Source organism: Rhinolophus sinicus, chromosome 3 (assembly GCF_057876585.1).
Source record: "Rhinolophus sinicus isolate RSI-liver-muscle chromosome 3, RSI-T2T, whole genome shotgun sequence".
Taxonomy (NCBI): domain Eukaryota; kingdom Metazoa; phylum Chordata; class Mammalia; order Chiroptera; family Rhinolophidae; genus Rhinolophus; species Rhinolophus sinicus.
In genome coordinates, this window is record NC_142503.1 from 22,773,326 (window position 1) to 22,798,252 (window position 24,927).

A 24,927-nucleotide genomic window follows, 5' to 3' on the forward strand; every position below is an offset into this window, starting at 1 on the left:
AATTAAAAAATTACCAGTTTTTGCCCACTGTTAAATCATTGTAAACATTTTCTACAGTGACGATATCAGGTGCCATCATACTTTGCTGGTGTCCTTTATAGAAAGCAATTTTATCTAAGATATTTTTGAAAACTATATGCACAGGTATGTTTCTGGCTGTGTTCTTTATATCAGTTTCCAGAAAACAGCCTGAGTGCCAAACAATAAAGGAATGTTAATTAAATTTTGAAAACTAATTTATGGAATTATGTGTATCCATAAAATAACAAGTTATTGCCCATAAGTTTGCTTTTGCTATATTAGTGTAAAAAAAGGACAAGTCAGTTATGCTAGAAAAGAAATACTTGGGAAAATTGACTAAAAGGAAATAAAGCTAAATGTTTTTAGCAGAGTATCAAATTATGAGTGTGATATTTCTCTTGCCTCTCATTTTATAATTTTAAGTCATGTGGTTATATTTTGTTTTTAAAACCTTAAGGTAAACAGATAAAAAAAATGTGTAATGTGAACTGAGAAAATATACTCCCTACATGTATTTAAACTACATTATTTGTCTTCAGCTAAAACAAAGACATTTTCTTTATTTGACAAAGTAATATATTAGGAGTTTATATTTTAAGTGAATGGTAAATTATTTTGCAATTATGTACCTTAAACTCTTTTCTGAGTTATCTATTTGCATATTTACACATTTACTTATTTATTTTAGAATTAGCAAGAGAAAATAGCCTTGGTGCTGTTCCTGTGGGAGGTTTTGCCTTTTCTGACCTGGATACTGGGTACGGTTGACAGAGTTATCTTTCTTAGTGCTTTTCCATTTTCTAGTTTCTTGGCATTCAACTACTAAGTGCTTCCCTTTTGCAGTACCAAAAAGAAAAAGGAAATAAAAAAAAGAAAGAAAGAAATAGCAAGTGCCTTTTTAATAATAGTTGGTGAAAAATTACTCATGGAAATAACTAGTGAAACTCTTGCTAGTCCGGTAAGCTTTCTTTGTAAACGTTGTCATCTCAGCTCCTGTGTTGATAGAAGACAGTTGAAAGCATTGGGATTGCACCAGCTGGGTGGAGTTTATACAGATTCAGAGCAGGCAAGTTGAGGATTAACCTGAATGACGAATAGCCTGACCTTCCAGAAATCCAGACATGGCCAGGATGGCATGTTGTACTAAAGGACCAAAGGTGGGGGATAGTGAAGCGAGTGCGTCACTCTCCCACTGTCTGTTTTCTGTCTTCTAAAGCTGTGGCAAGGAGAGAATCACAGCCCCGGAAGTGGAAGTGGCCCCTGGAGATGACTCAGAAAGGAAAAGCAGAGGTCCAGGTCCAGCTCAGGAATTTCCCAAAAGGCCTGTGGCCTGAGAGGTCAGCTCACTGGGGCTGCCCTGCTGCCAGGCAAGGTGACCTTTGGGGCATGTGGTGGGTTCTCTTTCTACTCTGCAGGTATCTTGAGCTGCAGCCCATGGCCCAGTGCCCAGGAGGGGTCTTACTCTCTACAAATAACCAGAAAAATTTGGCGCATGGATTTGATAGTATAGGTAGATACAGCTGTGGGGACCGAGTCCCAGAGAGCAGTTTCCAGGTTCTCGGCCTCATGTGGAAAGGTGCTGGCTTGGGTAGTAGATGGCCACCAGCTGTGACTAGTTGGCCATCACCTGTAACGAGTTAGCCAATTAGCTACTGATATAACTGCCGCAGCTGCGTTGGTTGGTCAATTGGTCGGTTGGCAGGCAGAGAAGCAGACAACAGGTTGCAGGTCGTGTGGATCCTGCCTCCAGTGAGACTATAGTGCCACCAGTGAGACAATAATGGTATGACTCCCATATCTATGGCTCCGTGGGTGTTCCTTTTTGGCCTAGCCATATCCTGCATTCTTATGTGGGGAGTGGGAGCAGAGACCCCACAGGCCGCCTCGCACGACAAATGGCGCAGTGCAGGGTTCGCTGCATGACACAGCAGTAGTACTGGGTGTGATGAATTACCATCGCCAGTCTTACCAAGACAGTTCTGAGTCCTTCTACCTCTCGAAAGTGCTAGTTTTTACAAAATCTTAAGCCTGTTACATATTTAAAGTCATTAATAAAGATTTTTTTTGGTACTCAGAGGATATTTTTCCCTTATATCTAGAAGCAATGATAATGAGGCTGTACCTGACACGTAGCACAAGCTATTACTGGCTGCTTCTCTCAGCGCCTTGCCCTCTCTCTATTCTGAGAGCCTGGAGTAACTCCTCTATGTTTAGAAGCCTTTCATGTGGCTTATGCTTACGTTTCTAAAACACAAGCTGTTCATTCACCTCAGTTTAGTTATCTGAAGTGTGTGTTGCTAAAATTAAAAAAAAAAAAAAAAAGATTGTTTTATTACACTAAATTTCCAGGATTCTTAGAAATCAATTAGGGATGAATAACAGAACGAAATTTGCTGAGGAATTCAAGGCCCAAGAAAGTTAAGGGAGTTCCCTAGCATCACACAGGCACCTGGAATTTAACTTCTGACAGCACAGACCTGTTGTATGTCTTGTTCATAGCTCTGTCCTGTGCACAGAAGGTGCTCAATAAATGTCTGCTGAATGAATGAATGAATGAAAGAACGGTTCAAGCCAGGGTCTGAGCCCAGTTCTAGGCCAGTGGTATAAGGCCCCTATCGAACATGCACTCTTAACTGTGTTGGAGATGTAATTTAGTTCTATTGAACTGTCTCAAGTGCGTGAGGTGTAAATTTGAAAGGGTCTCTATTTCTCTTCAGTCACTGCCTTCAACCAAGCAAAACTAAATCTTCCTTTTCCGTCCCTTCACAACGTACATCTTCTACAAACCTTCAGAGATGAATCCAGTTCAAAAAGTCCATCTCAAACTTGATTTAAATCTCCTCTTTTTCCCAGTACTGCTTGACCCTGTCTTAAAGCACTTGAAGTGAGGGGAGAGATGGGGTTGTCTGCCCTTTCTCTCCTCTGCCCCTTTCTGATTTAGGGTCTAGCCCCACCCCCACCCCCCCGCCAGAGGTTGCGTGCAGAGAAGATGCACTGAGGGTGCAGGGAAGGTGAACATCTCTATATTTGGTTGGGTGCTGGTGCTGTCCTCTTCTTGCTGGTCCCGGCTGTTTCTTTGGCTAAGAGCTGACCTGAGTGTGTCCCAGGTCTCAGCTCCCTGACTCAGAGGCAATGTCTCCACCTGGACCTTTGCTAGCCCCTTTCACTACCCTCTTACTCCTGGGGTCCTCTGACCCCAGGGCAACCATCTCTTAGGGTACCATCAAGATGGCTTAAGTCAGGCTTCCTAATGGGATGTCCGTTTGAGTCCCAGGTAACTCAGTCAGCCTTGCCCCTCCAAACTGGCTGTATCAGCTGAGTCCCTGGTGCTACCTGTCTCCTATTTGTACTCCTGCCCTCCTTTCTCTCCTGTTCTCCTCTCGCCTGATCAGAAGGACACTGGAAATCAGCCAGGCTACTGCGTAAGTAAATGGGGAACCAGTGAAAAGGATGTTGGTCTTTCCTTCTTGCAGGCACCCCTGATTTCTGCGTGACTGTTGGTACTTGCACCAATTGATGGAAGAGGAGTGAGCTGAGAGACTGGGGTGCCTGGAAGAATGAGCACTATCTTCCCCTCAAGGACACTTATTCTCCTCCCGCCCCAGTGTCCTCACAGAGACGAGGAAGCTCGTATTAACAGGGCTGGCTCTGTTACTTTTTTGTAACTTCTAGAGGAAGTATTTGACCCCAATTTTGGTTAGAAGTTGTGTCACTTAGTGGTTCTCTAGACTCAGCAGTTAGGTTTTTTTCTCTAGTGCTGAGGCAACAGGAGAAATCACCAAGATTTTATCATACCGAAGACATTGGGAAGAAGGAAAGCACTTAGCATTGAATTACGTCATTTGTGGTTGGAAGGGTTAAAAAAAATTGTAAACTTAGGAATTAGGCCATTAACTGGCAGTTTGGGAAGGTGCCAGCAGCATTTCTGCCTTATCTCATTTATTCTTGAAATGATGCTATATTCTATAGACCTGAATATTCAGAGATATTCAAGGCAAAGCATTTGTAATCCTGAAAACTTGGAAGCAACCTAGATGCTCATTACCATTTTAGCTGTGAAAACTTTTGATGTAGCCTTTTGTTGATATAGGAAAATGTTCAACATGTGTTACCTGGTGAAACATGCAGTATATAGAGCAAAATATTTGTTATATACCATAGGAAAAAATGGATTAGTACAAAAAATTAGCAGAGTTGTTATTCTTGAATGATAGGATTGAAAGTAATTCTATTCATTTTATTTGGAATTCTCTGTAGTTTTTGAAATTTTCTATAATGAATCTTGTTTATGTAAAAAAAATTCTTAGAAGAAATCATACTATTTAATGAGAATCTAGAATATATACTTGTATCAGCTCTTTTATCTTTTAGGTGTCCTGTTTCCTTAATTACTGAACATTTTTTACATTTCTCATCATCTCTGAACATTAAGGCTTTTAGTCAGTTTTTATTTCTCTTACTTGGCCTAATAACTACTACTTCATTCCACAATCTGGCTTATATTTCAACAATTGAATGTCCTAAATATTATTTGGCATTTATAAATGCATGTGGTAATTTTAAAAAATGCCTTTATTGCAATATAAATCTTCCAAGTAACTTAAAAAATTATGTTGTAGCCTTCATTTTGCAGACTAGAAATATGAACATGGTAACTTACAGAAAGAACCTCCAAATGCTATTTTTCTTATATCCTAACTAGTGTGTAATTTATTGAAATCACTGAAGTGTTTCAGGAAAATTAATTCTACGAGGTTTATTTAAGTTCCTAGAGCTTAACAAATCAGAATGGAGTCTTGCATCTGTTCATCTACATGAGTCAATATCAGCCTCTGTGGGTTAGGTACTTGATTTAGGGTCTAATCTCCTGTGGAACCCCCAGGCCTGGCACAGTGCATCACACAGTTGGTTGTGATGATAGCAAACATTTATTCAGCACGTGGTGATGTGCAAGGCATATCAACCCGTGGTTTTCACACATTATCTTCTTTAACACTAACAACACCTCTCTAAGGTAGATGGTTTTTAACCTTTTCTGAAGCGGGGCAGGACAGAGCTGGAGTATGCATAGTAATGTGTGAGAAATTAGTATAGTATTTTTGATACATGGTATTTTTGATGTCCCGCTGGCCTGAAATTCCATGGTTACGGATACACCTTGGAAAGTCTTTTGAATAGGTAGACTGAAATTCAGGTTAAATTAGAGCATTTCATAAAAGTGTGTGTACAATGTGGATTTGAATAAATTGAGACAACAATTAAAAAGGCACTGGAGTTCCTTAGTGTTACATGGAAAACTTTATAAGAATGATCTTTTTAATGTCTACCACATTTCACATTATTGTCTAAAATCTGTAGAATCCCTGTTATGTTTTGAGTGCTGTAATTGGTGTGTCAGTATACTAAATAGAACAATTCAGAGGTAAGATATGCTCACAAATAATTCTCATATATTGCAGGATGTGCTGGGAGTAGAGGTGGTGGCATTTAAGCTGGGCATGAAGGATTGTTGACAAGTCAAGGAACGTAGTGCTAGCATAACATTTTGGAGGCAGGATTTGAGAATGGTTTGGTTTTTAAAAATGCTACAGGGAATCATGGAATTATCTGAATTAATGCCTGTCTACCCTCTCACACAACGTTCTTTATATAAGGAAAATATATTGGAGGGAAATATGGCATCTTAAAATTTGAACCTTCAAGTCTGAATGTTTAGTGAAGAGTGATACTAGTTAATATTGCATCCCTGTTTTTTGAGTTCCAAATTCATTTTCCATCTTCATTGTGGTATAGCCGTATTAACAACAATTTTCCTTTTGCTACACAACATTGATATTAACCAAAATATCTAGATTTGGGGTTCTTATTTTGATTCATTTCTTGGTCCGTTGGCCAACGCCTTTGAAAGTTTCTAAAGGAACACTTAGAAACTCGGTCTCGGTGTATCTGAGAATGTGCTTCTGTTTCCCACACACCTGAAGGACTGTTTGTTAGGTAGAATTGCTGCATGATACTTTGTTTTTCTCAAAACTCTGCTGGAGACGGTCACTGTCTTCTGGTGTTCAGCCTTTTGGAGAAATCCTAGCCAGCCTGGTTTGGGGAAATCTTTGAAAATACCCTGTTTTCTACCTGGATACCAATAGAATTTTTTCTTTATTCTTCAAACTGAAAACATCTCAACGAAATATGTGTTAAGAGACTGGTCTCTATCCCATAACTCCCCCTCATCAATTCTAGCTACTACTTGGACAGTCATTTGATTTTATAGACAAGCATTTCCTTTAGCTCAAGGTAGTTTTCTTTTATTAATTCTTTTTCTTAATTTTGTTTAGATTTCTACATCATAGATTATATTGCCTGGATGCTTTTTTCATATCTTTTTGTCCTCTCCTTTTTATTGTCTATTTTCTTTTCCTTTGAGTTAATCTTGTCTTTAACTCCAGATTTCCCAGATTCCTCAGTCTGCCCTTCAGTGATTCCAATTTGGTGTCTCCATGCAGTCTTCTTTGATTCCAGATTGTTCTGTAAAGCCTTTTCTCTTGAATCTAGTTGAAAGCATTTGAAAACCTCTCCGGTTTTCTTAAAGAGTAATTCTGTTTCACAGGGAAAAATGTCCTCAAAAAAATTCCCTTTTTTTAGACTGCTAGAGCTTTTCTTAGGACCTGTTTCTGTCAGCTAATATTTATACAGGGAGGGCTATGCTCATCCAGAATTGAAGAAAGAATAGGTTCTATCAAATATTATAAAATTCCGATTCTAATATTTCAGTCTAAAACAAAACAAAACAAAATCAATATAGAGCAGAAGGTAAATCTATAGTTGTCATGCTGTACTCTGCCATTTCAGAAGTCCAGCAACCTGAGGAGAGTGGGAATCTGAGGTGATTGCAGCAGTAAGCTCTTGTCTGTGCCAAAGAGTTTAGTGTCAGTGGCAGCCTGGAACTCAACTGGGGCAGTGTCCCCTTCTTGGATGGGCACAGTTGCCTTCCTTAGGCACTAGCCACGCACGCCTACACTGTTGTTCTCCTGTGGTTTCACAGTGTCCTGTTGGCATGTGGTGTGCTTCATTGTGACCCACCCTTACCATCACCCTTCATCCCTCTGAATTAGGCACCACGAATGGAGTTTTGTTGGGATCTCTTCCAGGCATTTTCCTGGCAGGCAAGAAGGCAGCTTGTCATCGTCATTGGTCCAATTGGCCTTTGTTCAAACTTCTCTGATCTGACCTAAAACTACAAGAAATTCCCTGAAGTTTCTGGCTTGTGGATATCATCTTTCCATACTTTCCTGTGCAGATACAAGTTTTCCCTTAATTTTACATTCTGCAGTTCATTTTAAGGGACACTGGTAAATCGTTCAAGATATTTAAAACATTGATGAATTTTCCCCAGGCCCACATCACCTTAGTAGCTTCACTTAGAGCACAGGTGTCCAAACTGCGGACCGCGATCCATTTTTTATTGGCCCGCAGCAAATTTCAAAAATATATTTAGTTAAATAAACCAGGTGAGGCAATCCGTACTTCACCTCGAGTGAGTGGTCCGGCTGTTTGTGTATTTTACCATATATGGCCCTGGAAAAACGTTGGAAAAAGTTTGGACACCCCTGACTTAGAGGATAGTTGCACCTGGAGCTTCGGGATTTGTGTACAGTACACAGTGTCTTTCATTTTTGCTATAGCCAGTCAGTAAACCTGGGTTTGGCCTTGGGAGTATATTGTGAATATGAATATCAGCCAATCCTAGAGGAAAGAACCACTATTCAAAATAACAGAATGGGCTTTCCCTTGGGAGTGTGAATGATAATTGTATTAGCTAACACTTACTGAATGCTTACTATGTGCCAGACAGACACTGAGCTAAATGTTTTGTAAATATTTGATCCATTCAGTTCTCACCACAACTCTATGATAGAAGTTCCTCGTATTATCTCTTACCTTACAGTTGAGGCACACAGAAGTCAAGTAACTTGCCCAATGTCACAGTGACGGAGCTGAGCTGTGAAGCCAGGCAGCCTGACTTCCAGGTCCATGCTTTGAAGTGTGATATTATGCTGCATTTCCGGAAGTAGGCATGCAATTGCAGATCTGATAGTGTAAAGAGTTTGGATTAGTTAGAATAGACCAAAGGGAGCCAGTTGATGCCCAGTAGGTCAAGATGCAAATATCAAGGTAATAACATTTAAATAGTTGCCGTGGAGAAGAGGAAACCATCTTGGGGGAATCATGATGGCTGGCTACTTCCTCAGTAGTTTTAGTGCAACATTATGTTTAAAAAAGCCCAGTGCTTTGCTGGGGCCTTTTACTCAGGCAAATATTCATTCACTTGACGTTTATTCCTCACTGGCCATATGTCGGCTCTTGTGCTGTGTGCCTGGGATACAGGTGTAAAAGCCATAGCCCTTGCCCTAGAACTCATCATCTGTGGGGCATCACTAGATGTACACCGAGTGACTTAACAGTAGAAATTGTCTCTAAGCGATAAGAAGTTGTGTGGAGCTTGCCCTAGAAAATGGAGTTTCAGAATTTCAAATGCGTCTGTGTTTCTATTATTATTTCATTGTTTTAACCATAAATAAATTTATTCATTTTCAGTTTGTGTGTTCAGTGTGCAGATTCCTGACATTTATATTAATTAAGGTCAAAATCTCTAGCCCAAATCACACATTAGAGTTGCAATATTGCTTTACTAGAGTTTCCTCCTTTTGGTGATTTATTTTTTTAATGTGTTTACTTGTCATTGGGCATCTAGCTGAATCACACAATTCTAAGGCATTTTTGGGGAATCTCTTGTGACCTTTAAATGGATAATAAATGAGGCTTCACATATGGGAACCTCGATGAGTTTCCCAAATTTCTACAGATTTGCTAGAGTCTTTGGTTTTGGCGTCTCTGTTGTTCTTAAGAAATGGGCAGTTATAGGGTAAGCCTTCGTGGGCTTTCCTTGGGGGGCCTACATTTTGGAGAGCCTGGGGAAAGGTTGAAGAAAGGATGGGTTCTATCAGATATTATAAAATTCCTATTCTAGTATTTCTGTCACGTGACACCTTAGAAAGATGAGACTGATGATAAAGGTCATGGCCTTCGTATTGTGCTCTTAAAAAATATTGCCCTCTCGCGTTAGACATCAGGCAGAAATAATTTCTTGGAACCAGACTTTTCCCTCCTATGAGTAGATATTGGAGTTTATTTGGGGTTTGCTATTATTGGTGTGTAAAAAGGCTATAACAGATAAGCCTTTTCTTGAGAACTGCAAGAGTTTTTGGTATAAATAAATCAGTGGCGTCTCTTATCTCAAATATATTAAAATATCCAGACTATTTAAAATTAACCTCTGATAACATGAGGCATTGTGCTTTTATGTGTGTACTATTTTAATTATTTAAGTGACTTTCTGTTTTTTGAGGCTTCCAAACCCAGTTGCAGCACAGATAGAAATTTGAAATGGTAATGATGAGTTGGAGTATTGGAATGTTTCCCTCATCTGGAGAAAGTTTGTTTTAATTGTATTGATTCATTAAAAAAAAAAAAAAATCTAGATATTTACCAGGAAGGGCACTATGGAAAGATACGAAGTTTTCTGCCTTCAAGTACAACCTGGTTGGGAAGTCAAATATTTTTAAATGTGCTATTATCTTCTATTTTACAAATGAGGAAACATATGAATTTAAGTGACTTCTCCAGGGCCATGCAGCTAGGATTTGGTGGAGCCAGGATTTGGACCCAGGAACCCAGAATCTGAGCTCTTAGCTCTACACTATATTGCCACTCTGTAAGATGACATGAAACAGGAAAAGTATAAAGCTTCGAATGCCAGTATAAAACTGTTAAAATGAAAGGCAGAGAGCAACTTTACACTGTTGGCAGAGAGATGGCAAGATAAAAATGGGAGAGGAAAAATTATTTGAGGGCTGGCCTGGTGGCTCAGGCGGTTAGAGCTCCATGCTCCTAACTCCGAAGGCTGCCGGTTCGATTCCCACATGGGCCAGTGGGCTCTCAACCACAAGGTTGCCAGTTCAATTCCTTGAGTCCCGCAAGGGATGGTGGGCTCTGCCCCCTGCAACTAAGATTGAACTCGGCACCTTGAACTGAGTTGCCTTCTGGATGGCTCAGTTGGTTGGAGCACGGGCTCTCAACCACAAGGTTGCCAGTTTGATTCCTCGACTCCCGCAAGGGATGGTGGGCTGTGCCCCCTGCAACTAACAACGGCAACTGGACCTGGAGCTGAGCTGCGCCCTCCACAACTAAGACTGAAAGGACAACAACTTGAAGCTGAATGGCACCCTCCACAACTAAGATTGAAAGGACAACAACTTGACTTGGAAAAAAGGCCTGGAAGTACACACTGTTCCCCAATAAAATCCTGTTCCCCTTCCTCAATAAAATCTTTAAAAAAAAAAAAATTATTTGAGTAGTTGCAGTGTAGAAGAGGAACGAATAACTTGGATTCTTGAATCAAGAACTTGGCTAGAGCTCCACGCTCTAGCGTGGGGTGTCGCATGGACCAGAGGGAGAGCTGGGCAGAGTGGAATTAAAGGTTTGAAACTGGGTAAGAAAAGCCTTCAATTGTGTGTTGTGGGGTGAGGGAGGCGGGATGGGAGGCGTGCTAAAGAGTAGGTGGCCTCTTGTTGGCCCTGGGCAGCCATGGATGATTTTGTGTAGAAAAGAGAGCCAGAACAGTAGTCAAGACTATTTAGCACCAGGGAAATTGGCATGGGAGAAGGGAAGGCGGGAAACTGGAAGTAGAAAGGCCAGTTAAGAGGCTATCGAAATGTCCTAGATAAACAATGACTAGTGTCAGAACCTCTTCACTGGTTCTCTAAGTATCCATTCCTGGCGGTGTGCGCCAGGAGCTTGGCAGAGAGGAGAGCCTCATCTAAAGTGTCTAGCGTGATGCCTCGCAAAAGTGGAACCAAAAAGGTGTTTGTTGAACCGAACTGGATTAAATAAAGGCATTAGCTGTAGGAATGGAAACCGGGTCAAGGCAAGGGAAACTGGAGTGGCCACATCAACGGTGTCAGCAGTCCTTGGTGAGTAATTGGCAGTGGAACTGGGGGAACAGGAGAACAGCCGGGTGTCCGGCTTGGGTGACCGCACCACTAAGCAAGGCAGGGGCTTATCTGAAAGAGGGTACAGTGAACTTGGGTCAGGCCCTTTTCTCTCTGTGAGGCATCTTGATTGCTTGTTGGCACTTAGTAAGTCTTTATGTGCTAGAAGAGATGATGCCGAGATTCAACCACTGGTCTAGTTCAGCGTTTTGACAGATACAAATGTGGTTAATACCAGGCTAATTTGTCATGTTGGCTGACAGTAGAATCACATAGAAAAGTTTGAAAAGTTAGCATTTGTATTTTTTCAGAGACTTAAGGTGATTCGAATATGCTGTCACACAGCCAAGCTTTTTGAGAAACATGGCGTTAAACGGTCACTGTATTTTTTTGTTACAACTTTTTTCCTTCAAAAATTTGAAAAACGTAGTGAAGTAAATTTTAAAAAACACGGCAGTCCCACCAGCTTTGAGATGAACGCTATTGTGCACAGCCAGCGTACCACAGGTTCACTATTTCATCGTCAGTACCCAACATACCACTTGGCGACTATCTGTGAGCAAGCAGGAAGCAAATCAATGTTGTCTGTGGTTCCAGCAGAGACTGCTGTCCACCAGCAGTCAGTGAGGGCGGAGTACAGAGGGGCCATTTGGTGCTGGTTGAGCAACCCTCTCTCTATGTGTCACCGTATTGGTAACAAGTTACTACCACACACTGGGTGGCTTAAAACAAGAGAAGGTGATTTTCTCACAGGTCAGGAGGCAGAAGTCCAAAATCAAAGCATAGGCAGGGTTGGTTCATTCTGGAGGTTGTGAAGGAGAAACTGTCCCATGTCGCTCTCCTAACCTCTGGTGGTTATCAGCAGACCTTGGTGTTCCTTGGCTTGTAGACGCATCTCTCTCATCACTGCGTCTGTCTTCACAATGCCTTCTTCCCCCTGTGTCTGTCCTCACTTCTTACAAGGGTACCAGTCATTGGATTAAAGGCCTATCCTAAATCTGGGACAATTTCATCTCAAGATCCTAGTTTCAGTTAAGGTCACATTCAGAGGTGACAGGTGGACATGAGTGATTGGGGGACACTAGTCAATCCACAATAGTCACTAATGACTTATACTTGACTAGGGTTAGGGGACACCAAGTATGGGGGGCTGCCTTAGCCTCTTACCCTAAACTTTGGGTCCTCAAATGTTTTCTTAGTCTCAAAACAAGGAAACGAGTCACAGGCAATTGAGATATCCTGGGCTGTGGCTGACCTCTCCCCCACTGAAAACCCCAGCTTTCCCCTATTGAACTAACTGGCTCCAAAAGGATGTGTGTGTATGTGAGCCTAGGGGTTTGGGTTTGGTTGGAGTGCAGGGAAGGGTGGGGCAGCAGAAAATACAGAGCAGTCAGATCTCACATAGAACTTGTAACTTCAAGGACTGTTTTGATTCCTTGTAAATTTCTTTAGCTATCGTTTTATCCCTTAAATCATTTAACATCTATAAAGGGCACAATCTTAGGTGTGATCAGGACAAGAGACCCTCATCCTTTACTCTGACCGTTTAGACACTTAAGATGCACTTAAGCATTTGATTTAGGACTTGTGGATGAAATCATTTCGTCTGGATACTTCATGTGACATCTATGTTGTCCCCTTTGGGTGAAGAGCAAAGGTCGGGGTCATGGCTGCTTATTATGCTAAAATACATGCCCAAAATACTTTTGGTGTGTGCTTGGATTATAGCCAGACATGTCTTCAAGTGTCCTGTCTGTGTGCAAGGAAAGCCTCGCTCAGACCTTGAGATACTCATTGTTACCATGTTTCTCCTTTTAAGAAATGAATATTTCTGTGAGTAAATCAAATTCCATTTATCCTCGTATGCATATAAATATTTATAAGAACTTAACTCTTTAAGAGCTTACTATTCAAAGAGGCCTTATTGTAAACATGCTTATAAAGTAAATAACCATGCTTTAAATGTTTTGTATAACTACAAATTTCATATATAATGTTGAGTTTGCTTTAAGTGTAGTTTCTGCATTGAAAAGAGCCTTGGAGCTCAGAGTTTCCAGTCTCAGTTCCGCCACACTGAGGTCTCTCCTCCCTCTGCCCCCCACGGCCCGTCATACCGTGCTCTGTGTTCTGCCTGGCCTTCCTCAGTGTGCTGGGCATGCATGGGTGGCCAGGGCATCACAGGTGTGGGCTTTGAATCCTGAATCCACTTTCTGGCCTTGTAACCTTGGGAAAGATTTTCTGAACCTCAGTTTCCCCATCAGTTAAATGAGGATAATAATACCTACCACATAGGGTAGTGTATTAATTTCCTAAGGCTGCTGTAACAAATTACCACAAACCGAGTAGCTTAAATAACTGTGAGAAAGGTATTCTCTCACAGATCTTGAGGCTAAAAGTCCAAAATCAAGGTGTTGATGGGGCCATATTCCCTCCAAAGGCTCTAGGGAAGAATCCTTGCTTGTCTCTTCTAGCTTTTAGCGGTTGCCAGCAATCCTTGGCATTCCTTAGTTAATGGCAGCATAACGCTAGTCTCTGCCTCCATTATCTCATGCCCTTCTTCCTGTCTCTCCTCCACATCTGCATCTCTCCCCTCTTATATGGACACAAGTCTTTGGACTTAGGGCCTACCCTAATCCAGTATGACCTCATCTTCGCTTGATTCCATGTATAAATAGCCTATGTCAAAATAAGGTCACATTCAGGAGAACATGAGTGGGTCAGGAGGATTAAGTTCAGGGAGGACATGAATTTTGTGGGGACATTATTCAACCCAGTATAGGTGGTTACAGTGACTTAAATGAAATTCTTTATGGTGCCTGTAAGGGACTAGCACACAATAGGTCAATAAACCACATCCTCATCAGTCTTGACCCATTTGCTCTACGACCTCATCACTCCTTTCTCAACTGACAGTCACTGCTCTTTGATTATGCCGGGCCGTCCTCATCTCGCTCTCTTTACCACCTTTTTGGGACCTCTAACTTGCTCCCTGAAATCTCTCCAGGGTTTTGACGCTCAGCTCCCATTTTTGCCTTCTGGCATCACCCTGGAAACTCTGACATCCATAGGAATGACCTTCCAACAACCTGCCTCTGATCTATAGGACTGAGCCGTGGACCTTAGCCTCATCCCTCCCTGATCCCGTAATCATTTCAAGTGTCTGCCCACTGGCACCTCCCATCCTCTTACCCCTGGAATCTCTGCTTTACCTGGCTTTCCAATCTCCAGTCATCAGGCTGACCACCTCCTGCTCCAGTCCTACCCAGTGCTTCTAGTGAAAAATCACGTGACACTACTGAATAGATTTTTTATGGAGTTATAATTCCTACTCTCAGCTGGACCTTCAGGGCTATTTGAAAACCCCTTTACTCATTTCTAGTGGGTTTCCTTTCTCATCTCCCCCAGGAACTATTAGAAACAGTAGCTATTCAGAACATTTTTCAAGCTTCTTAGCCCACCGCTGACCCTGCATACTTTGCCTCCTGCTTCCCAAAGAAAGCAGAAGCCATAAAACACAAACCGACGTTCTTTCTACCACTGTATCTCTGCTCACCCTCCTCTTCCTTTTTCCTCTCTCAGAGGCAGAACATGACTAATTTACCAAGATCAGCCTTCCTCCTGGGTTGAATCCTCAATTCAACCTCTCACCTTATATTTTTCATTCTGTCTCTCTCCACTGACTCCTTTGCTTGCCTCCGTCTATAACCAATTAAATGTTGCTTATCCTGAAAAGTTCCTTCATTTTCCTTTAAACTGAACAGCTTTAGCTTCTCCTCTCAAGAGAACCAACTACACTATATATTGACTAACTTTAAATGGTTCTTAACCTTTCGGTGCCTCAGTCTCCTCATCTGTAAAATGGGCTAATAGTAGCACCCAACTATTGTTAAGATTAAATTGTAATGAAAAATGGTTCCTAGCATTGCACATTTTTAATGATTTTTAGTTGTAATAGTATCCACTTGGCTTTGACAGGACACTGTTCACAGCACTGACAAACAATAATATAAGTAGTTACTGGGTGTGCTTTTCTGTTCTCAGAAGTCTGTGAACTCCCTAAGGGCCAAGCTTATTTCATATCCATCTTTTTATCCCTAGGATTTTGCACAGTACCTGATCTATATAGATACTAAACAATTGAGTGCTTGAACCCAATTGAGTTGGATGGAACCATTTTTCTTCCTGGAGGGTAACGTTGAATTGGCTGCAACCGTTTTTCTCCCTGGAGGGATGTCTATTCCCAGACGTATCTCTGCACCCATAAGACTGACTTTTACCTCATGTGACATGGTTTTAAGATAATAAATAATGTTTAAACATTGGTCAACATCATCAAAGAAAGGAGTCTGATAGGATTGTGGAGACTTTAAGTGCATTTGTAGATGAAGACAAAGGCATTGGTAGAGACGGGGTTAATCAATAGTGGCTCCCAAGGTAGGAGGGAGAGAAACAAAGCCGTTCAATGAGCAGCTCTGAATTGATCCCCTACCATCTGGCAGGCAGTGGGCAAGGGGCCAGGAGTTTAGTGGTGCTGGCTATTGGCCATGCCCTGAAACTCCAAATTCAATGGGAGGTCGACAGATCTTTAAAGATACTTTAGAAATACTATTTAATTATAATCGTGCCAAGTGCTGTGGAGAGAAGCATGGGAGAGCCTAACGAGGGGAACTAACCTGATCCTGGTGGCCAGAGAGGGCCAGGGGCAAGGGGAGCAACGAGTAGGTAACTTGGTGAAGTGGGTAGGGTGGAGAATCAGCCTGTTTCTGGATGAAGGTGTTTATAATTACGTATTATGTCCATGAACCAGCATCCAGCATTTATGTAGAAAAGACCTCAGGAATTACTGATGCAGTCTGGTAAGGGGCTGGTGATGGATTTTAGGCTGGAAAGCAGAAATACTGTAACCTACTGTGTGAATAATCTAAAACAAAAGTGTAGAGAGAGGGCCAACTCATTTTAGATGAACTTTTGTATTGGTCTGAAATAATTAATATTATACACAAAGCTCTATTTGAAACTGCTGGGCTTTTTAAAACTGGGAGAATGGTCAAATGTTTATGTCATAATATATATATATATATATGTAATTTTCTGAGTTTTCCATGGACGTGAAGGACAGCAGTGATGTAGGGCCACAGTTGTATCAACTCACTATTTACTGAATGCATCTTGCATTTTCACTCATTATGTCTTGTTTTTTCTCCATTAACCTAAATATTACTCATTGCAAGGTCTAGTTCATTATCCAAACCAAAAAAGCTTCCCTGCCTGCCTAGCCAAGAGTTGTCTCTCTCTTCTATTGTGCTGATTCAACAGTTTGTTTACTTTGCCACTCTAGTATCCTGTTTTGGGTTGTTGGCATATTTTTCATATTGCTGTATTTTATTTCCACAACTATCTAGAAAATCCAGTAAAGACTATGCCAGCTATATAAAAAAGTACTGTTAAATATTTGTTGAGTGAATGAACAAATGAATTTAACATCTATGGAATTTTCTATATTGCTTTGTACCTAGTGGATGCATATCTAATAAGTACTGGCTGGTACAGTTAACGGGGGGAATTGTCATCTAGGCCTGAAGCTTGCCTGCTTCTTGTCCTCTATCTTAAAATATGAGATGCGTGCTCTTTTTTTCTTTTTTTTTCTGGATGGTATGAACCTGAAAGTTTCTCAGTGAAAACACTGTCTACTTTGTCTAACGTTCGTCTTAGCCTTACTGATTATATTGGCAAAACAGTCTGCTCTCTGTAAACTACAGGGAGAAATGCAGCCTTTCCAAAGATAATCTCTCAAATAGACTCCTCCAGAAGGCCGCTCAAACAAATCCATACAACCGGAGCCATGCTAATTTGTGATGCTTAGAGTTTTAGTGTATCTTGTAAGGAAAGTCAAAGAAACTCTCTTCCCAGATTGCTCTGTGCCACTGGATTATTTTGGTTGGGTTGATATATTCCAAAACTCAAAGCTGTCCACTAGCCAGATGTCTGTGACCAGTGAGTTTCCACTGGTTTTTCAGTTCCCAGGGATTAAACCAAAATAAAAGAAGGTGATGCCATGTCTGGCCAAGGGCAGACGTTGCCAGTTGCCAAAGCCCCAGTGTTCATCACACGCTTGACATGATGTCTGCTACCCTCCAAGGAGGGTAATGCTTTCAAAAGACCAAGGCAATGCTTTCAAAAGGCCAAGATTCAAGGGAAAACTCTTAAGCAAGTGGGTGTCATTTGGAAATGATTTGATGAATAGGAAACTTACAGGCCAGCCATTGAAAATCTCATTTGTGATATATTACCAGGAATGTTTGGAGCCCACATGGGAGGTAAAGTCTGCCTTTCCCACATGCTGTCCTTCATAGCTGACACATTACACATGTCTCCGGAGCATAACATATGGCTTCCTGAACTTGAAAATGTGGCCTAATGTGCTCTGTTGAAATAGTGTCTGTTTAAACAGTCTGCTGGAAAAGTGAGCCATTTTCAATAAAATAGTTAATTTCGTGTCTGTGAATGTTTTCTCTGGAGTCCTTTAAAATATGATTTTTTAAGGCGCATAGTAGAATATTTGCAAATTTAAATTTACCGTACAGCATTATCTACCTCTGAAGGGGTAATAGACCGTCAATCCTAAACTGTAAATATTAAAAGATTCATAGAACGTGAATCAGGAAGGAAGAGTGCAGATCATCTAATTAAATAATAATCATCATCGTTTTTTGAGTCCTGAGCATTCATGTACAGGACATTTAATTTTGAGGATAATTTGCAGGTAACCAGGATTCCCCCCATTTGACAGATAAGGAAGTGGAGACTAGAGATGCTGGTGACCTGCATGAGACCACCTACGTGGGAGGTGATGGAGCTAGAATTTCAGCTCAAAAGCACTAAACTAGGAAGCCTGTCTCTTTTTCCAGACCAAGAGTTCTTAAATTGGGCTTGAATGAGTGGGCTATGGGTAGGCATTGAAGCCAGAGCTCCCTCTGAAATTGCATGCAGGCTTTTGTGTGTGTGTGCATTATTCTGAGGAAAGATGATAACTTTCTGGTAGATTCTCAAAGGGGTTTTGGAGTTCTCCTAAGAACCAGGAGCTGCTTTCCCATTTCAGAGATGAAGAAACAGCAAGTGAAAATGCAAACCTTGGCAAGATACTTGGCGTGGTACTGATTTGACCAAAGTGAACCACAAAACTTCTTTCTGAACTCTGTGTGTGTGTGTGTGTGTGTGTGTGTGTGTGTGTGTGTGTGTGTGTCACTGTGCTGTGTATGTATGTGTGTGTATGTACGCAAATCACAAATAGAGAAAAGTGCCCCAAAAAGAATGTAGCGTCTAACAAGTGAACATCTGTGGAGGCACTAACCAGGTCATGAAATAGAGCACAGGACTCTAAAATGCTCCCAGATGTCCCTTCCTGACCAAATGCCACATCCTTACCCTAACCAGTATCCTGTCTTTTGATAACCTCTTCTTCATACTTTTACCATCTATCCATTTATCCCTAAACAGTATGGATCTATTTTTCCTGTTTTCATCTTTGTATACATGCAGTCATACTATTGTGTTCTTTGTGTTTTACTTCTTTCAGTAATATTGTTGTTAATATCCATCCATGTTGAATGTAGTTGTAACTTGTTCATTTTCCTTGCTGTGTGGTATCCATTGCTTGATTATATTGTGATTTATTTATCTTCTGTTATTGGATATTTGATAATTTGTAAAATTCTGCCTATTATGAGCAATGCTTTAGTTAACATTCTTATATACAGGGTTGCACATGCAACTGCCCGGGAAAGTCTAGTATTTATTAAGCTTTTGTGGGAGACAAAATACCTAGTTCTGCAAGGAAAAAGTGAAGAATTTTTCTCATCTTCCACCCACTTCCTTAATAATGCCTCGTGGAGGAAGAAAATCCTTTCAAGAAAATTCTGTGGTTAGTCTTTGCATAGGTTCCAGCTGTCCTCAAACTTGCAATAAGAATCAGAGAGAGAGCGAGCACTTGTTGAACTAAACCAGTCCAGGGCCCCAGCCCACATCCCTGGGCTCAGAATCTCCTGGATGAGGCCCGGGAGTCTGCATATATAACAAGTACCCAGGTGAGCCTGGTGACTGGGAAACACTGGATTCACCCAGATGAACGGATAAGACCCCATAGTGGTGAAGAGATTTGGAGAAAGTGTACCCTGATCAAAATCTTGGAAAATTGGCCTTAGAAATGTGATGGGGAGTAGATAAGTTAAGGGAATGGGATTTATTTAGCCTATAAAAAACTTGGAAAGATGATTCAATAGTTGTTTGCAAAAGAATGAAGAGTTTTATAAATGAAAAAAGCAACTATTTGCTAAGTCGGGAGAGATTTAGGTTAACCAAGAGGAAAAATCTCCTGCTAAAATCAGCAACAGATATGAGCATTTGCTAGGCACCACAGGAGTAAAGCATGAAGGCTGTTGTTTGTGCCTTCAGGGAGCTGAAGACAGGGAAACCAAATAAGCACACAGGGAGCTCAGGAACAAAAGCCGGGACGCAGTATTTCATCAAGTCTAGACTGTGGGCTTCATTCAGATGAGTAGGCATTTCCTTCGGGACTCAGTGGAGGAAAGAAGCAGAGGGAGGTCACCAGAATGGCTTGAGCCTGCAGAGCTTGAGCTAGGCTTTAGAAGGAAGCCTTTTGTAGGTGGATGGGATGGCAGAGCATTCTAAAGCAGAGGCAATCAAAGTTTTTTTTATTGTGATTCCCTATTAGAAACATACCAGGGGTGCCAAAAAAATGTATACAAGTGGACACTTTGGTCAACGTTGCTCAAGCAGTAGTTCTCCATAATCAGAAGTGTCTGGACACTGATGGTAACCACTTTGAGCACCTCTTGTGATTGCAGAAGTCACAGGGGACTTGTATTCATCTTTTGTTATCAGTATATATTGAGTATTACAATTTTAATAGTTTTTTTCCTTTCTTAAAATGTGTATACATTTTTTGGCAATACACACACACACACACACACACATACACACACACACATATACACACTATTAAAAATATATAATATCACCACCCAGGACACACATACAAAAACATTTAACCTTATCAAATATGATGTATCTGGTGTTCTTTTTTTTTTTCTATTTCATTTTTTAAAAATGTTGGATTAACCCACTAATAGGTTGAAAACAGTTGTTCTGAGGGGACCAGAAGTCCGGTGTGGACGGAGAGCTAAGCCTGCCCTGTGGAGGGAGTGCCAGTTAGAGGAAAGGATTTCCATAGAAAGTGGAAGGGAGGTGTCATTGATGTGATGGTGGTCTCCAGAAGTGTTTGAGTGAATTACTGTGGGATGTCAGGACAAAGTTTCAAACTTCACCTGTTATCTGCTCTGCTTCTTACACAAAACACTTCTGACACCAAATGGGTGGGGTTTTTCTTCATATCAACAATGAATTCTCCTACTCTCCGGACACCAATAGGGTATCCAGTGATTCAATTCAGTTCTGACACTGATGACCTGGAGTTACCATCAGACCCCACAGGTTAAAGGCTCAGTCCTACAAGACTGCTCCCACTTCAGGCACCAATTGCAAGTCCTGAGTCAACCCTACTTCTGACCAATCAGCTATAAAGTCAGTGGTTCCCACAACCCCCTCCTCAGGTTGAAGAATTTGCTAGTACAGCATATAGAACTCAGGAAGTCACTTTACTTATTATTACCAGTTTATTATAAAGGGTACAACTGGGAAACAGCCAACTGGAAGAAATGTATAGGGCAAGGTATGGTTTGTGTGTGTGTGTGTGTGTGTGTGTGTGTGTGTTTCCATGCCCTCTCCTGCGTCACCTTCCCAGCACCTCAATATGTTCGCCAGTTAGCAGCTCTCTGAACCCCAAGGTTTAGGCATGGGTTAGTGGTTTTTATGGAGGTTTCATTATGGATGCACTTGATTAAATCTTTGGCCAGTGGTGATTGACTCAATCTCAGCCCCTCTCCCCTCCCTGAAGGTGGGTGGGGACCTGAGAGTTGTCATAACATAGTTGGTTCCTCTGACAAGGAGCTCCCATCCTGAAGCTCTCTAGAGGCTTTCATCCACCAGTCACCTCATTAACATAAACTCAGGTAAGGCTGAAAGAGGCTTATTTATTATAAATAAAACACAGATGCTCCTCTTACCCCTATCACTCAGGAAATTCCATGGGTTTTAGGAGCTCTGAGCTAGGAACTGGGGACAAAGAACAAACATGTATTTCTTATTATATTACAATATCACAACCAATTTATCTGACCAATGCTGCTAGCTTTGGACAGTAGACTGGCCAAGACAGCTTTTTAAGATTTCTTTTGATGCTTGCTTTCAATTTAGTACCACTCAGCGGACGATGGGGTGGGGGGTGGGGGGGGGGGGAGGAATTTGCTTCTGAATTCTCAAGAGCAATGACACCAAAAGTGTTTATTATACATCTGTTTTGTGTCAGGGTGATTGGCCAGGGTATTTTTGGTATAGATGTAGCACTGGATGGAATGGTTTTATAGGAGAAAACATAAGGAATATCTGCATGGACAGGTTTAGGAGAGGAAAGTGATGGCAGCTTGAAAGCCATGGTTCTCGAAGAAACATGGTATGGTCAGTTGTGTATAGCAGAACTAATTACAAATATAACCATCAGCCTGGCCCAGGACTAGAGAACTCCATTACATGAGCAACAGCTCCCTGCTATGCTGGCCCGTGGTCTGGGCAATGTCATTTCACCTTGAAAGACTCACTGTTCAGAATCTGGATTGCTGAGTTCGAGGTCTAATTGGAACCCTTCTTCCCTCTACTTTCAGCTTTCTTGTGAGAATTTTATTGTGAGAATTTTAAGAGTAGAACTTATCTCTCTTTTCCTTTCCCAACTGATGGTCTACTCTTTCCCCCAAGTTCTTCTTCAGGTTTGCCCTGTCTGCCCAGTTTGTTCTGCACTGTTCTCTTGACTCAGGCTCTACGGCCAATGGGTACAGCACCCGTCCTTTTGCTTCTTGCTGCCAGCTTGTCCTCCATCTGTAGCACATCCAGGTTGAATGGTGATGCCAATTACTTATTAGACCTTTGTGTGTGGGTAGCATGTTCTGTTCGCCTCATCTGCTTTAAGAGAAAAGGAACTTTTGGCCTGCATTGAGGAGAGAATCTAAATAAAAGAGAATTATAGACCTCAAGAGATGTGACATTGACCTTGTTCTCTAAAGAGTAGGGGAAGGGGGACCTTTCTTGTTATGTCCTATAGAAATAGAATTCCCTAAATATCCACATGTAACTAATTTTAGGGAACCCCTGCAATCAGATTTTTCTCTACCAGAGAGTTGAGTGCCTTAGCGGCACTGAAAAGGAAAATCCTTTCATGTGGTCTTTCTTTGCTTAAATACTTTCAGTCATGTCCTCTGAGATTTAATATCCTTTTGATCTTCCCAATCCAGTTTTAATTTGGTCATTTTAAGTTAGGGAAGGATTTAAAAGGCAGCACTGATAATGTAGGATTGGGATAACGGACATAGGAATCACGAGTCGTACATGTACTTCAATAAACTTTCTTGGTTTGGTTTTGACTTGTAAAAGTGCAATCTGGGGAAGTAAGCTGCCGTGTGTTTCTTGGTGTTCGCTACATTTTGTTGTTAATAAGTAAAGCTTCCTGTTCTAACAAATGCTTGTGCCTGGGGTGGCCTATTTATTCAGTTTCCCCCGATTTACAACTGAAGAAAGACCTGATGTCTTCTTTCTGAGTAAAATGATTGTTGTAGAAGAGTGTGGATGACAGGGGTCCAGACACATTCTTACTTTGCCAAAAACATTTAGGGAGCCGTCATGTAGAGCTGCACTGAAATCTAAAATTAAAGTTAAAAATTCAGTTCCTCAGTCACGGTAGCCACATTTCCAGTGCTTAGTAGCTGCATGTGGTCGATGCGATCTTGATATTTTGGGCCAGAGAATTGTTGGCTGAGGGGAGGGCTGTCTTGTGTATTGTAAGATGTTTAGCAGCACCCTGGCGTCTAGCTTTAAGATGCCAGGAGCATTCCCTAGACATGGCAATCAGAAATGTCTGTGGAGATCGCCAAATGTGCCCTGAGAGGCAGAATCACCCCTGGTTGAGAATCACTGCCTAGTGGTTCCAGTTTTAGACAGTACAAATACAAAACAGTTGCATTATTGGAGACAGTACTGTTCTAGAATAATCCCAGGCAGAGTTTGGTTTGGAGCATTTTATAGATTAAGTTTTCTCAGCTTTAGGGGAATCACGGTGGTTATCCAGTCCAATGCCTTGGGAAACTGAGGCACAGAGAGGTTTTGTTTGTTTGTTTGTTTGTTTGTTTTTTGGGTGACTTAAGGTACATAACATACAAGTGTCCATCTAGAGTTTTGGACTTCAAGTTCATGCAGCCTACAGGACAAACTTCTCATTTTCACTCAAACTTACCCCATTTTTCCTATGTTCTTGTACTCAGTGATGGCCATGGTGGAAAAGAGAATACCTGAGAAATAGGAGTGGTTCAGTCCTGAGACTCTCAGAGAAGCAAATTCCTAACTTGAAACCTGGGTACACCTATTTTCCTCCTCCATGGCCTGTGGCTTTCTCTAAGGCCCTGCCTATGGGCTGGGGTTGGAGGGTTGGATATCTGGTAGACCCACTCTTACTCTATGAGAGGGCACAGTCCTGTTGGGTTCCCCAGTTCTATCGGTGCAGAGAGGTTGGGAGCCCACTTCTGGGGCCATGGAAGAGTGTAGGCTTGTAAAATTCCCTCTTGTTAGCTTTTTAAATCTCTAGTATCTCCTCTGTCTGCTTCCCTGAAGTGGTAAAGCCTTGAAGGTGAAATACCTGGGAGGTTCTTATTATTTAGAGGCCACAAGGAAGCAGAGAGAGCCCTGGAGAAGTCTCTGTAGAAAGTTTGGGGAGGAAGGAGAAGTCTCTCCCAGGTGGTGGTATCCATAGCTGGAGGGGCCTGGAAGGGAACTAGGGGCTTCGATGTGCCCCAGGATCTTTGCCCCCTCAATTAATTCTATCCACCATATACACCTCCAATAACTCTTCTTCAATCACTGATTTTATTCTCTCTGCTCTAAAACCTTCTATGGATCACTGCTGCCATTTCATACTTGAAGCTTCTTAGTCTTGTGCTCAAGGCCAATTCACTCTTATATAAAGAGATCCACTCTTTCCTTTGTAAGAGTAAAAACTAATTTTTGTGCACATGAAAGCTTTACTGTTACTGTGGTTTGCATAACTGCTCTGTTGGGGCTGGGGTTTGGCATTGGTGGAGGCTCGGCTCAAAGCTGTTTGGTGTATATTAGCTTGCTCAGGAAGGAGTTTTGTTTCTGGTGCTCCTGTGTTGTGTCGGTAGCCTGGACAACTACTTAAAATCAGTATACAACTTAAAAATCAGGGCCCAGTAAGCAGGCCGGAAAGAGTGGCAATAAAAGCAGACAGCGAATGGTGTGTATATAAACTCTCAGGTAACCTTGAGCTGTTGGCCTGTTTAGTTTTGTAACACTGTGGGCCCAGTGAGCTGTGGACCAGGTCAAAGGCCACTGTTCTGAGAGGCCAGCTGTCCAGTTTAGCTAGAAACAAGCTAATGTGTAAACTGGCCTCGAGGTCTTTAAGGTAAGTTGCTTCATCTTCCCAACTTCAGATAAAAGAAGTAACTATTTCCGAGTTTGGTGACCGGCCACTATTTCATTGAACTGTTGATGTTTCCTTTTGGGAAACCAGCCTTCTTGAGTGCCGCCATGGTGAAGGTGAAGGTATTTTTAAAGTCCCCATTTTGGGGAAGATTTTGATTTGAGGGAAGGGTGGGGAGCTGGGAGGACTGAGGACAGGCCGGTCAATACGGCCGTATGGCCACTGTCTGTGTCCACTGACTCTGTG

General features: G+C 41.6%; 1 protein-coding gene across 11 annotated transcripts in view; it reads left to right on the forward strand.

The window, feature by feature from the left end:
• The window catches only part of RAI14 (retinoic acid induced 14), a 135,317-nt gene that overhangs the window by 56,921 nt on the left and 53,469 nt on the right, over nt 1-24,927 (forward strand). For 3 of the 11 annotated variants that reach the window (XM_019737230.3, XM_019737235.3, XM_019737236.3), the window contains exon 1: nt 24,655-24,803. The exons of 6 other annotated variants lie outside the window; for them this stretch is intronic. In XM_019737230.3, the coding sequence (XP_019592789.3) occupies nt 24,750-24,803 (54 nt within the window). In that variant the 5' untranslated portion in view covers nt 24,655-24,749. Of the gene's footprint in view, nt 1-24,633; nt 24,804-24,927 lie in introns of those variants that run through there. 2 more of the 11 variants (XM_019737231.3, XM_074329020.2) reach the window with 2 other exon arrangements.